This window comes from Asparagus officinalis, chromosome 7, assembly GCF_001876935.1.
Source record: "Asparagus officinalis chromosome 7, Aspof.V1, whole genome shotgun sequence".
In the NCBI taxonomy this organism is placed as follows: domain Eukaryota; kingdom Viridiplantae; phylum Streptophyta; class Magnoliopsida; order Asparagales; family Asparagaceae; genus Asparagus; species Asparagus officinalis.
In genome coordinates, this window is record NC_033800.1 from 32,335,169 (window position 1) to 32,350,480 (window position 15,312).

The 15,312-nt window shown below is 36.5% G+C and overlaps 1 protein-coding gene across 1 annotated transcript; it reads left to right on the forward strand.

The window, feature by feature from the left end:
• Positions 4,833–6,521, forward strand: LOC109848035 (protein ROOT PRIMORDIUM DEFECTIVE 1). Its single transcript, XM_020417305.1, has one exon. The coding sequence runs from the start codon at positions 4,991–4,993 to the stop codon at positions 6,212–6,214; it is 1,224 nt and encodes a 407-aa protein (XP_020272894.1). The 5' UTR covers positions 4,833–4,990; the 3' UTR covers positions 6,215–6,521.

The window sequence follows — 15,312 nt, forward strand, 5'->3', positions numbered from 1 at the left end:
AAGAATTTGTAATGGAATCAACAATGAAGAAAGCAACGATTTTCACCGCGAACAATATTATTGACCATTCCAGGATGCCGTAGGGAATGACCCACAAATATCTGTATGTATCAAATCTAAGACTTCCGAAGATCTGTTGGTACCTAATCTCTTAACTTTAGTCTGTTTACCCTTGATACATTCAACACATACGTTGAAATCTGAAAAATCAAGGGAATCCAAAATGTCATCAGACATAAGTCGCTCAACTCTACCTTTTGAGATATGACCCAAGCGCTTATGCCATAATATCGCTGAATTTTTCTTATTTAATTTACGCTTAGTACCATGTGATTCCACATGTAAGGATTCATTATAAGAAGCAATTGTATCAAGCAAATATAGGTTGTCATAAGTACTCAAGTAACCAGTTCCCACAATATTTGAATTAAAAGATGATCCGAATTGACTGTTTCCGAATGAACAATGATAACCTGATTTATCCAATATAGAAACAGAAACCAAATTCCGTCTAAAAGACGGTGATACAAAAGTATCTTTTAAGTCCAAATAAGAACCAGTTCCTAATAACAACCTAAAATGCCAAATTGCTTCCACATCTAGCGATTGGCCGTCGCCCACAAGATGTGTCTTTCAACACCACTTGGCTTTCGATAGCTCAAGCAACCCTACATAAAAATACTTATGTGAGTAGTAGCATCAGAGTCTAACCACCAAGTATTTCTAGGTACTGAAGCTAAATTAACTTCAGAACAAACCAAAGTAAGGAACGTACCCTTATTAGCACGTCAGACGTGATATTTGGTACAATCATTCTTTGCGTGTCCAGACTTGTTACAGAAGAAACAACACTGATTATCCTTATGTTGTTTCTTCTCAATTGGACCCTTAGCAGCTTCATTATCATTCTTTCTTTTCTTGCTCTTATCCTTAGAGGCATATGCCAGATGAGCACTTTCTGTCTTATATTGCTTCAACCTGTCTTCTTCTTACACACAGTATGAAATGAGCTCATTTAGAATCCATTTCTCCTTTTGACAGTTATAACTGACCTTGAACTGACTGAACTGTGCAGGAAGAGACAACAAAATCAGATGCACCAATAACTCATCGCAAAGATCGAGTTTAAGTGCCTTAAGTTTTGAAGTAATATGAGACATTTTTATAATGTACTCCCTGATATTTCCTTTGCCCTTATACTTCATCGAAATCAAGCGAGCTAAAAGCGTGCTTTTTTCTATCTTATTGTTTTTCGCAAAACGCTTCTTAATTTCGGCAAGAAAATCTTTAGCCTTAGTAACCCCTTTGGATTCTATGCCCCTGAAGGCTTTCGGAATGCCGCGCTTAATGATCATAAGACTCATGCGATTTGAACGCTCACATTTCTCATACTCCTTATTTACATCAGGAATGCTATCCACATTGAGAGGTTGAGGTTGTTCAGTTCTTAATGCAAGGTCTAGATCCATGCAGCCAAGAACAATTAATACGTTCTCTTTCCAAACCTTGAAATTAGTCTCATTTAGCATGGAAATTGAGTTGATGTTAGCAGAAATTATTGCAGCATATGCATTAGTTGAAATAAACAAAAGATACTCACATTATTAACAGTAATTAGTAATCAATAAAATTCAAATAATGACAAATCTCATCTCAAGATATCTGACACAACATTAATATCAAGTCTTTGGACAGTAATATTAATTGTAAGTGATACATTGTTGCAATGATCAAACATTGACAATAAGTCATGTCAAATAATAAAAATATATTTGGATCGATTCATTATTCACATGTAAACCTTATAATTGTCACATGTTTATCATCACAAATGTGTATGCAGTCTAAATAAATATTAACATTCCTTTGGCCGATTACGAAAACATACACACAACCATCTAACATCCTCATGAACAATTTACACAAGAGATGTTACTTTGGCAACTTCTTGTTTTAATTAATCATTTGGAATGAGAGACAAAATTTAATACCTTAATGTCATATTATTTGAATTAAATAATTGATTAACTGCCAAATTTAATTCAAATTAAATAATTTAATTCAAATTAAATAATTTAATTCAAATTAACTAAATTTTCAAAAAACTTAATTAGGGCATCATAGCTTAATTAATTATATTAAGCATACAAACATGAGCCCATAAGTTAATACGGCCCACAAGATTAAAAGGCTCAAGAGGGCTTGTGCCCTAGATCAACCAACGAACAGAAACCCCAAATTACTTGCCTTCAGTTCCTTTTAGCCGACGAACAGAGAGGGAGATCTCAGGCTCGCCTTCACAAAGAACCGAAGCTTAGTTCGAATTGAGGTTCGTGCTCGCCGTCGACCTCGAAGTTCACCTGTGGACGAGTACGAGACTCGTCTGAACTACCCAAATGATCTGGCGAAGTACAAACTCGCCGAGGTCGAGCATCGCCGGAAGTCGAGCTTCGAGATGCTCGCCTTTGAAATCAATGTTCAGCCGGAGCTCGACCCGAAGATCAAAGCTCAGCCGAAGCTCGTCCCTAACGAACATGAAGCTCGTCTTAATTGAGCACGAGGCTCGCTGAGATCCTAACATCGAGCTCGCTAACAACGAACGTCGACTATGCCTGAGTTGAGCCGAAGCTCATATGAGTTGGACCCGAGGGTCGCCTGATTGTTCGAACACGAAGTTCGCTGAATTCGAACACGAGGTTCACTTGATTGTTCGAACACGAGGCTCGCTGAAATTTGAACACTAGGTTCATCAAGAGTTGGAACACGAGGTTCAACTGAAATTCATCAGAAGTCAGAACACGTCCAATTGAAGTTTGAATACGAGGTTCACGAAGCAAACCGAAGTTCGCTGGAATCAACCGAAGTTTGCCTGAGAACTGGTAAGTACTCAAGCCCTAAGTTTTCTTTCACCCATTAGGGTTTAGAACTGTACCAACGCCGCCGCTTGGGCTGCAGCTAACAAACCCCTTTTAGGGTTTCGAACTGAAAAACCGCCGCCGCCACTGACAGTGGGATTGCCGTCGATTCAACTCCGGCGAGCAGTTGGAAAAAGTCAACGAACCAAAACAAAAAACCTAATTTTTCTGTCGATTTTGAACTCAAATCATTCAGATCCAAGCTTCAAAATGGAATCAAACCAAAAAAAAAATATGAACTTTACAGTTCATGAGTGCGATAGATCCCAAAATCCGAAAGAAAAAGCCAACAAAATCGAATCTTTTACTGTTCATCCGTGAACAGCTCTGAAAAACAGAGATTTAAGATTAAAAAAAACCAATTTTTAGAAACTTAAACCCCTAAGAATTAATCACGGGTGGCACTGATACCACTTGTTAGACTTAATCGTGATTAAATCATAAAGAATAAACATTAAAAGCGGAAGCTTATACCTGAATCCATTGCTTGAATTTAAGTTAGGGTTTGGTGATCTTCTAATCTTAGGGTTACTCCCTTATGAATCTCTTTAGATGGGGATAAGAGAATGAGAGTGGCTAACCCTAGATTAGGGACCATAACCTCATATATATAGGTGTTGTATATTTGTAATTTGGCCCCTCATCAAATTATAATTACAACCTAGTATCTGTACATATAACCCCATGATTTATTTAAATACCCATTAACCCAAATTGATTGATCACTTTAAGTGAGTTATCCTTAAAGATAGCAATATACATTGATTAATCATATGTGCCCACTAATTAGATTTAAATCCAACGATATCTTCTTCTGATCCTTTAACCAAATGTCCATTTTGCACTTGGGACATGAAAGCTACATTTGGTTCGATGTCGAAGTCAGTACATAGGAACAGAAGGTTACGGGCGAGTGGCTTTCGGCTCTGAGCACCAAACGTTAACCACCACCATAGGATATTCCGATATTAGATGTGAAGTTTATACATTTTTCTGCTCCCAAAGGACTCCATTATTATTTCAAGTGTTCAATATAATACCTTCTTTTCTTCAACTTTCCTTTATTAAAGGTCTTTTTTTCTTTAGACTTTTCCTTGTTGTATATATGCATTTGCTTTTCTCATTATGGACATATCTTCAGTTGGTTTCAACAGTAAGTATTTTTGATGGGTATAAATGGAAATGAGATATAAGCATGTAGGATAGCCTCCTTTTACTGAAATCATTGTGGATTTCAGTGAGCCTTCCAAAATTGTGAAAGGGAGATCGAGTCCAGTCGCTGAATTATCAAAGGTTCAGTTTCTCAGAATCTGATATGTTGCACGTGTTGCGTTTATTTTTGCATTATCAGTGAACTTTTAAATCAAGTAATATTAGTTTTACAAGACGCAATAATAAAATATATCGATCATTTCTCGTTATTTTGAATTAGGGTCCCTCCGCTTTCACTTGAGATGTCTATACTTTCTTTCTTGGTTTGGGGTTGGCACTTGAGTAGCACCGGAAGGATGCTGTTTTAGATCAAAAATTATTTTATTTTATTTCTATTCACGAGGGAGTTAAGGGCTTAAAAAGAGAAATTTACTCAAGAAAATGAGTGAACAAAAAGAGCGAGAAACGGAAAAAGAAAAGAAAACAAAAGAAATAGCACTTTTGACTTGACACCTATATGTCCCATCTTTTTCTGACAACTAAATATATTCTTGACAAAATTAGCCTTTTAGTACTTTTTTTTTTTTTTGCACTTTAGGAGTACTCCACTAAATTTTTCTTATGATTTGCACATGATAAAAATTGATTAACTAAAGTTAGTTGGATCAACTAAAGGTGGGAAAATGAACTCAGACATTGGTAAGTAAAATGTCTGAGAGAAAATATCTCAAATTTTGTGTTTTGTGGCAAGTTGTATAAAAACCCCTCCAAATTTCGGGAGATTTTGTGAAATTTATCCATTGAAGTACCTTATCGGATTCAAATCCCATCATCATTCAAGATCCGAACCGCGTCTCTTTTACAGTCTTCCCCCTCAGTTCCAGTACAACGCCCTCCATCTCACTCGCTTTTCCTCCCCCCGAATGCCTCTCAAAACCCTACTAAACCCTAAAATCTCCCGCCTCTCTCAAAACCCAAACCCTAAATCTCTCTCCTCCTTCATCCAAACCTCCTCAGTCTCAAGTCTGAAGGTCGCATGGCGAAAGGACACTCCCCTCGACTCCGCCATCGAATCCGACAAGCGATACAACCTCATCTCTCGCGTCGTCCGCGAGGTCCTCAACGAGCCAGGCCGCGTGATCCCATTGCGATACCTCGAGAAACGACGAGAGCGCCTCAAACTCCCTGTAAAGGTCAAAACTTTCCTCTCTCGTTACCCTCTCTTGTTCGATACCTATCCCGATCGAATCAAGCCCAAATCCGAGCTCGTCCCCTTTCTCCGCCCTTCTGATCGCTTGAATTCGTTTCTGAAAGAAGAATCTGAGATCAGATCGAGGTGGGAGGCACGAACTTTGTCAAAAGTTTGTAAATTGCTGATGATGTCGAAGGATAAGGTTATAAATGCGGAGAAATTGCTTAATGTGAAGAGGGATTTCGGGCTTCCCGATGACTTGTTGGTTAATTTGGTGCCTAAGTACCCTGATTTGATTAGATTGGTTGGGTGCCCTGGTGAAGGGAAGTCATTTTTGGAGTTGGTTTCTTGGAATGAGGATTTTGCAAAGTCAGTGATCGAAAAGAGAGCGGAGGAGGAATCAGAACTCACTGGGATTAGAATGAGGCCTAATTTCAATGTTAACCTTCCACCGGGTTTTTATTTGAGAAAAGAGATGAGAGAGTGGCTTCGAGATTGGCTAGAATTGCCTTACGTTTCACCTTATGCTGATGCTTCGGGGCTTAGTCAGGCTTCACCAGAGATGGAGAAGAGAACGGTGGGCGTTATGCACGAGTTGCTGTCAATGACCCTTTCAAAGAGAATGGCAGTGCCTGTAATTGGGAAGTTCTGTGAGGAGTTCAGATTTTCGAATGCGTTTGGCAATACATTTACTAGGCATTCAGGGATATTTTATGTGTCACTGAAAGGAGGAATTAAAACGGCGATGTTGAGGGAAGCGTATGATAAGGGGGTATTGATTGATAAGGATCCATTGCTCGAGATTAAGGATAAGTTTTTGGAGGTTGTGGAGGAAGGGTATCGGGACTGGCAGGAGAGGATGAAGATGAGAAGGGAGCAGATACAGAAGGATTTGGAGTTGGCAGCAAAGAGGAATGCAGAGATATCTGAGGAAGAGGATAATGAATTGATCTGATTTTGTTGGAGTTGTCTGAATTGGGTGATGAACACTTTCATCTACATTGTGTGAAGTTTGAGGGAAGGTAAATTCTTGTTCTGATTTAGATTGGAGATGCATTGGCCTTTGTAGACGGGCTGTACTATTTATTCATGATAAGGGGCTGTGATCAAATTTCTCTGCCAATGTTGTGCCATAGATTCCTAGAGGAGAGAAGTGATTGTAAGTTCTCATCTCCCCTTATTTAATCACTCCTAATTAATTATTCATAATCATACATTTAGTATGAATGGAATATTAAGGTCGATAACATGTTAATAAGTTATATCAGTAATTGATCAAGTCTAGATTCTTGAATTCGGCAGTGACTTGAAATCTGAAGGTTAACTCCGTGCATATAAATTAAGAAGTTAACCCCATGCTTAGGCTTAGATTAGGTGGGATATGGTTGGAGGTGAGTTGTTGCAAGCCCTAAATTTCAGCTAGGCTACGACCTTTGTTCACAGAGAAAAATGAGGAGAAAGAGAATTTTTTTTCAAAGCCTTGGGAAACTATTGGATGGTTGCTTCTTAGTTTTGTAAGGTTAAACTGCACAAGTATGACCTACCTGTCAACTAGCATGCTCATACTGATGGTATGCTCTTCTTTTGCCCGTGGTTTCCTTATATAGGAAAATTAATGTCAGGTTGACGCCTCATTCTAATTTTCTCAGTTTTCTTGAACGTTCTTTAGACAGAGGGATAGCCAATCCTAAGGATTTAGATGGTTGAGAGTGAGACAATGAGTTAGCATAAGGGTTGTAGCTTTCAATAATAGACATTAAATTTTAGAAACTGCACAAGCTTTTGTTCTAGTCTTTAATCTGTTAGGTTCTATGTAAAAGCAGGGTTTCAAGATAAAAGCTAGACTCCGGCACTGAGCCTTAATCCCACAGATTTCATTCTGGTTGCGTGAATATGTCTTTATTCAGCTCTTTGTTAAAGTACATTGTGCTGGTTATGCTTCTTGGATACAGTATGGTTTAAATTAATGCATTAAAAATCAGATTGTTATCGAATAACAAATTTGACCTTTCCTTTGTTTGGAGGCTCTCATGGAAATTACTTAAGCATAGATTTCTTTTAGGAATACTTGCCTAGGAGGTGTTGAGAGCCAAGCCTATGTATGTATATTAAATTGCTAAGCCCATTCTACTTTACTGGCATATAGAAAGACATAATGATGGCCAACCTTTAGCAGTGTGTCAACAGTTGCGCTAATACCTAACAATGAATACAAACCCCAACAGGTTTTTTTAATGGCTTTCCAAGCATAAGACCTTAAGTAAACATGTTGATGCGATACCTCAAGAAATAAAGGAAATAAAATTAAAAACATTGAAGTTTGGTCAATTGTTGCTCATCCTGCATGTTGTAATGTATAATGATGTGCTCTTGTTTTCTTAGAATCTCTCAAAGACACGAATGGTGTGTTCAACCGGAAAGTAAATAGAAAATTTGCAAAAAATGGAAAAGTGGATCCCTTTTCTTTCTTTTTTCCCTATTTGGCAGTTGGAAAGTAAATAAAAACGTGAGGGAATCAATTTTAAACTCTTTCACTTTATAAAAGGTTTTAAGAAAGTGGATGGAAAGTGAACTCAGAGGAGAGAGAAATTGGTAATAATTAATAATGTATCTACCCTTTCCACTTTTCAAACAATTTGTTTTCTCTTTTTGGTTCTACTCACCATGATTTCGACATTCCCACCAAATTCTCTTCCGAACACGCGCAAGAATTTTCACGTATTTAATATCTCTCTCGTAAAAATTCCTTTCTCTCCTCAATTTTAAAAATTTCTAGCAATATTCTCTCCTATGTGGACTCTTGCCTTCTCCCTCCTATTTATTCCCCTCAAGAAGTCCACCTACCTCGATTTATCTTCTGCCTGGGCGTCACCCAATTCTTCCCACTCCTCTTCATAACACCTCCTCTTTTCCAATTTCTCTTCCATGGGTTTCTTTACTAACCTCCTCCCGCAAGAAGGTATGAATTTTTTTTGCAAGTTATAAATAACAGACTTTAATGAGCAATGTTAGATTGTTATTAAATAAATAAACAATAGTCTATATCATAGGTTTGATTTACTAGGTCTGAATTTAGATATTTTCACATTGTCTTCATGCTATAATTGTTGGCATTTCATATGCAAATTAAGATCTATTGGGTTTGTCATTATCTAGTTGGGAAACATTTTGGAATATTAGAATTTTTGTGTTGGATCATTTCTCTTGTTTTTGTTTCTTTTTTTGTCTTCCTCCCTCCCTTTCTTTTTGGGATTCAGGAGGTTGAATAAATGTTATGCTTAATTTTATCAAGAAAGGATGATCCTTAATTAATATTATGTAATAGGACATATAATATACTTTATCTGAAAAAGTTATCTCTGTATTTAAGAGACAAAAATATATTTACATCTTAAAAATTAATCTTTACATTTAAGAGAATACGTGACTGATCAATATTTGTATGTTTAGGTTCAAGATATGGTAGCACTAAGCATTCATTCTAAAGTTGATTATTTTTTAATTAAATATCATTTAGATTTTTTAACTCATTTTCATTATTATATGGAAGGATATAACAATTATTATTTGTGGTTGGATGATGTCATTGTTGCATATTAGGGGTGCATTCGGTTCGGATACGGCTCGGATATGACCATTACCATAACCATAACCACTTTCTAAAAACGGATACGGATACGGTTCGGATATTCATCGGTAAGAAAAAAGCATTACCATATCCGCATTAAACGGAAATGGATATGGTTCGGATATTAGAGAGACGGATACGGTTCGGATACGGATACTAAACGGATATTTGGGAAATAGATATGACTAGGATATGACAAAAAATATATATGATTTTAATAACTCGCAAAGTAAACAAGTAAGACAAGTTACCTCATAGACTTTGTTGTTATTTTGTATGACAAACTTCAGAACACCATAGAAGGCCCTAAACAAAAAATAAAAAATATTGAATACCATAACTAAAATGTGATAATCATATGCTTATGAAGTTAAATAACAAACCTATGGGTGCTTTTATAAATGTTTCGGCAATCTCCGAGTCGTTGTGATCCGAAAGCTTAACCACATCAAGAGCATCATCATTCCCAAGAGCCATAGAATCTGCATCAGGTATATTACATTTTGCCAGCTTCAAAACTCGAAGAGATCCAGAGTTGATCAAAGCTGGAAGAATAATAAATCGGGAGTTTTGGAGAAAGGAATCTCCACCCGAGAAATCAAGATACATCTCCAGAACATTAAACTTCATTGATATGTGAATCCATTGTCGGATAGGAAAATAAAATGAAATCACAATGTTCTTGACAAAAAACACGCAATAAAGTCATAATTCGAAAAATAATAGTCACAAATCCAGAAACAACAAGTCACAAATCCATAAATAACAAGCCACAAATCCGGAAATAAAGTCACGTACAGACTTAACATGAGCAAAGTTGTGTACATATCAACGCCTCTACCGTATCCGTTGTCATTCGACTTCTATAACAATGAATCACACGCCCCCCGGTGCTAAAAGCTGACTCGGAAGCCACGGTTGAAGCCGGTATACCCAAAACATCTCTTGCAACTTTTGCTAGTATAGGATACCTTCCAAGACTTGATTTCCACCAATCTAATATATCAAATTTCCTCGTTGTTTCATCTTCGCATCGGACAATACTCTCTTCCATATATAAATCCAAATCCGTCTTTGTAGGCTCTTTCTCAATAGTTTCAACAAATTGTGCAAATCTAGATTTTCTTTTGTCACCAACTCTTTCTACTTCCTTTGCTTGTGAGCTTGAAGCATTTTCATCATTTTTGGATTGCTTTTCATCAAGAGATGCATACTCTCTATGTAACTTTTTGATGACATCTAAAATTTCAAGTGTACACCTTTCATCATCCAAGCCATAAATTTTCTTAAAGTAATATTTTATTATAATCATTTTGTACCTCAGACCAAGAAAAGTAGCCACCGTAAAAATCTTATTGCACATGCTCCAATATTTATCAAATTTTCTTTTCATTGCAAAAGCCATTGCCACAATTGTATCATCATTACTTTTCAACCATTCCATTAGAAGCAATTGAATTTCACAAAATTCTTCAAATAAAAGATTGCAAGTAGGATACATACTACCGGAAAGGAGAATAGTTGCATCATAAAAGTGTTTCAAACATTTACTCAAAGTATCAATATAATTCCATTCTTCCTCCGATGGACAATGAATGTATTTGTCGTCGCTAAGTTCAAATCTATTAAAAGCAACTTTGTACTTTAAAGCATTCATCAACATTAAATAAGTAGAATTACATCTTGTGCAACAATCAAGTGCTAAGCATTTTTATCCAACCACATTCACTTGCTTTGCAACATGATAAAAATTCTCTTCCATCTTCGGTGAACATGTAACATATTTAACACTAAGCCTTACTTTTTCAATAGCTTTAGTGATAATTTTAAGCCCCTCTTGAACAATAAGATTTATAATATGTGCTCCACATCTCACATGAAAAAAGATTCCGCCACAAGGTAGATACTTTTTAAGACGTTCTTTCCCAATTTTAACGGCAACATCATTAGCTTTATCATTATCTACCGTAATTGACAAAACTTTATTATCAACTTTCCAATCAAGTAAACGAGTGATTAAAACATTGCATATATCCTTCCCCGTGGAGTTATGGACTTTAATGAAACCAATAATACGTTTTTGAAGTTTCCAAGATTCATCAACATAGTGAGCGGTAATGCACAAATATGCCAAATTTTGTGAAGATGATGTCCATTTATCCATTGTCAAGCTCAACCTTATGGAAGATGTGGCAAACAAATCAAATAAAGATTTTTTATATTCACCATAAATACATAACTTTGTGATTTGTGCACGACTTGGAACCTTGTGATTTGGACGAAGAGATTGCACATATTGTAGAAAGAAGTCATGTGTGACCAAGTTAAAAGGATACTCATGGACGATGATAGCTTTTGCAAGTAAAGTTTGACTCTTCTCATTGTCAAAATGATAATTACTAAGTGCACAAGTCCCATCTTTATTTTTTATAGTAGCTTGAATCAATTGTTGACTAATACCGGGTCTCTTCTTTTTGGGGCACTTCATACGAATATCGGGTCTCTTCTTTTTGGGGCACTTCATAATGTGATTTCTAAGGTGTGTAGTCCCTCTTGAACTACGTCCATCACATTCAAACAAGCAATGTTTACATTTCGCTCTCTTGATTTTTATTTCAACTTCTTTCCCATCGACAATTTTCTTTTCAACTCTATCAATTTTCTCAAAGTCTAACCATACGTTAGAAGTTAATTTTTTCCCCTTTTTCTCAGCTTTTTCCTCTGTTTTATAGAAGACTCTGCTATTGCGGGTTTAGTGGCCGGTTCAACTGTGGGTTCTTCGTTAGAAGCTTGAACTGATGGATTAGACGACATGATTCTAATACCTATTCATTGAAATTTATGAACTTAATCAAACAAAAAATAATAATGATGCAATTTACAACAAATGCTTGAACTGTGGGTTTTTCAAATCACTCAACAAATGCTAGAAATTAGGGCACAAAAAAAATTAGGGCTTAGGGTTTTGAATTATACCAATTTGAGAGTGAAGGCGAAGGGTTCTGTAACTTCTGTTACTGTAGGCTTTGAACGGCGGAGGGATGCGGAGCTCGACGTGGAGGAGGAGCGGAGCTGGTTGCTGGTTGCAGAGATCGGAGGCGGAGCTAGATGCGGAAGAGGACGCGGAGCTGGTTGCGGAGCTGGTTGCGAAGCTCGGAGGCGGAGCTCGATGCGGAGGAGGACGTGGAGCTGGTTGCGGAGCTGGTTGCGGAGCTTGGAGGCGGATCCCGACGCGGCGGAGAAGGCGGAGCCCGACGCGGCGGAGGAGGCGGAGCCCAGCTTAGGGTTTCGACTTTCGGGAATTGGGGAGGCGGAGGATCGGGTTTAGGGCTTAGGGTTTGGGAATCGGTTGGGGTCTGGGAGGTTTTTTTTAGTTTTAAACGGGTCGGGTTGTGGATTTTGAGTTTGACCCAACCCAATATATGTTATAATTTATAAACCAGTGTTATATATATATAGCCCATTTCAAATATCCGGATATCCGGACCGTATCCGCAATTTCGACCCGATAACCGTATCCGAACCATATCCGGATAAAAAATCTAAACCGTAACCGTATCCGAAACCATATCCGACCGGTTTCAATTTTTCCTTACCATATCCGCTTTCTAAACGGATACGGTTGCGGTCGGTCCGGATAAATCCGGACCAGTTTGCACCCCTATTGCATATGCATCTAATAGTACTATTGTGGCCTATTTTTGTTTTGTCTGTATTTAACAATAAAGAAGATATTCATAGTGTATCTTCTATGGATACACTATGTAGAATAAACTTCTTAGAGGAGCTCACATGTGTTACACTTTTTATGGTAGTGATGTTACTTGCATAAGCTATTTAAGAATAGAACCGAAACCTTTTTTAAAACCGGCAAAAGTTACGAGCGAGGCTATTAAAGCATACTTGATAGTCTTTTGAAGAACAACTTGATATGTTCCTACATATTACTGGTTACATCATGAAATTGAGTTATTGGAAAGAAAAAAAAATGTTCATACGGGAGAAACAGTGAGTGGATATTTTAATCAAGTGTTATTTGTCATTTCTAACATTTGCGTCATGTTAATGAGACAAATTGGGTAATATGTATCTGAAGAAACAACTTTCACTAAATACTATATATCTTCTATCGTTTGAGGTTTTCTGATGAACATGTTATGATTCTTATAAATGTTATAAATGATAACTGGTACTAGACTAAAATACTTACTGTTTCCTAAAATAAATAAATTCTATTACAATAACTCGATATTTTGTGTGTGACCCGCAATATGAGAAAAATATATCAAGTTGTCCTTACAGACACATATATAGTTATCTCTGGTAGTATTGTCTCTCATGATTTCTATATATAGTTATCTCTGGTAGTATTGTCTCTCATGATTTCTATCATTCGCTTTCATTCTTGAGTAGCTTATATACATATCGGCTCCTCTAATTAGCTCCTTGTACATAGAAGGTGTATTATAAATCTCTTCTTTATAGCTATCTACAAACATAACAAAACAGACCATAATAGTACTAACTGATGCATATGCAACAATGACATGTCCAACCATATCAGACAATCTTTATCTTCTTGCATTAAAATTTTGAAATTGAGTTAAAATAGCTGTACATGAGATTTAATTTAAAAATAATCAAGTTTAGAGTACATGCTTACTAGTATGATATCTAACAACATAAATATATAAAGATTAATTAATCATTGATTCTCTTTACACATAAGATTAATTTTAGAATCAAATAAATTCATACGTTCTCTTAGAATTTAGAAGTAAAGATTAATGTTTTGAACGCATATATGTATGTTTGCATGCGTGCATGTATCTTCATATGTCCTATATGTTATTAGTTAGACATTGTAATCCCTCGAAAAAGTTAAGCATCACAGTTATCTGCTTGTCTAAATTAGACAAAAAAGAAACAAATTAGCAAATAATCAAATTTTAAAAGCTCAAATTTTGATCAACTAGACAATGACTGACCCAATAAAAATTATTTTCATAGAATATAAAATCTATTCTCAATTATACATAGCATGAAGGAACTATGAAAATCCCTAAATGTCAATCCTAATAAATCAAGACTATGAGATCTCATGTTATGTTTAATGACAATCTACATGTCAGTTTAGCTATGAGATTTGTAATTTTTGAAAAGACTCTTTACATATATTTTGCTGGGAGGTCGGTGATATAATTTTGGAAAGGTTAGCATGAGAAAATTGGAAGAGAAGTGCATTGAAGAGACATGGGAAGAATTTTGTTGATCGGAAGATGAATTGGTTAAGGCGGAGGTTTCTTCTTCTTTCTCTTCTTTCTTTTTTTTTTGGTTTTTGATTTTGGGTTTGAGGGGGGGTCTCTGCTTCGGATGAGCATGTCTTGAAATAATAGAAAATTAAGGGGAGGAAGGCTAGAAATTGGATGGGAGAAGAGTTTGTGTGGAATCGAAGAGAATTTGATGGGAACAATGGTGATGAGAAACCAAAAAATGAAAACCACAGGTTTTGAAAGGGTGGGATAGACAATGTGATGTTAATTTCTCGCCTACCAATTCACTTTCCATCCATGTTCTGAAATATTTTGAATGGGTGAAGGGTTTAAAAGGATGATATCACATGGTCCGGTTTCCATATGCTTTCAGTCACTTTCCAAAATTTGCCCACTTTCCATCTAACATTTACCTCCTGTTGCCAAGGACGCCATCCGGCAAAGACAAAATGCGTCCATTTTTACATTTGTTTCTTTTTATAGCATGCCAAATGATTGTTGAAATTTAGAGCTATGAAATTTTCTTAGTTTCTAGCCTTGATTATTGGAGATTCTATGAGAAAGTATTTACTAATACAAGGTCAAGGGTTGGTTTGTGATGACTATAGTGGTGCTAAAAATAGGGTCGCATATGTTTTCTTTTTCTTTTTCTTTTTTATTCTTCCTTTTTCTGTTCTTATTTTTTCAATGAATGCTAATCCATTTGCTGTTGAAATCCCAAATTGACCAACCTACACTCATTTACCCCCATTCCATAAACCATTGTCGGGCATGTGAGTTGCAGGAGTATATTTTCAGTGCCTTCTGTCTTCCATTTAGAGAGCTGCCTTGGCAAAGGATACTCAGGATGGCGCTGCCTTTATGCTACGCGCAGCGAGCTAAAGTACTCTTCCCTTCACTGTATTCTAAGTTTAATGTTGACCTCTCCTCTCCCTAGATGTAGAAGTTTCATTTGTTTTGTTTTTGTATGTTGGTTTTTAATTTATAAACATATCAATGATGGAGATTCTTTTGTAATTTATATTTGTGTGGGACTTCTAAGTTTGCCCATGATGTATTATAGAATGTACCTTGGTATATTTTCACTTGCGTAGATATATCCTTCTAATACAGTGATGCTCAGGTATTCACCTCTTTATGTACTTTCCAGGG

Excerpts from the sequence above, each read along its gene's own strand:
- LOC109848035 (XM_020417305.1), top strand. The coding sequence starts at position 4,991 with ATGCCTCTCAAAACCCTACTAAACCCTAAAATCTCCCGCCTCTCTCAA.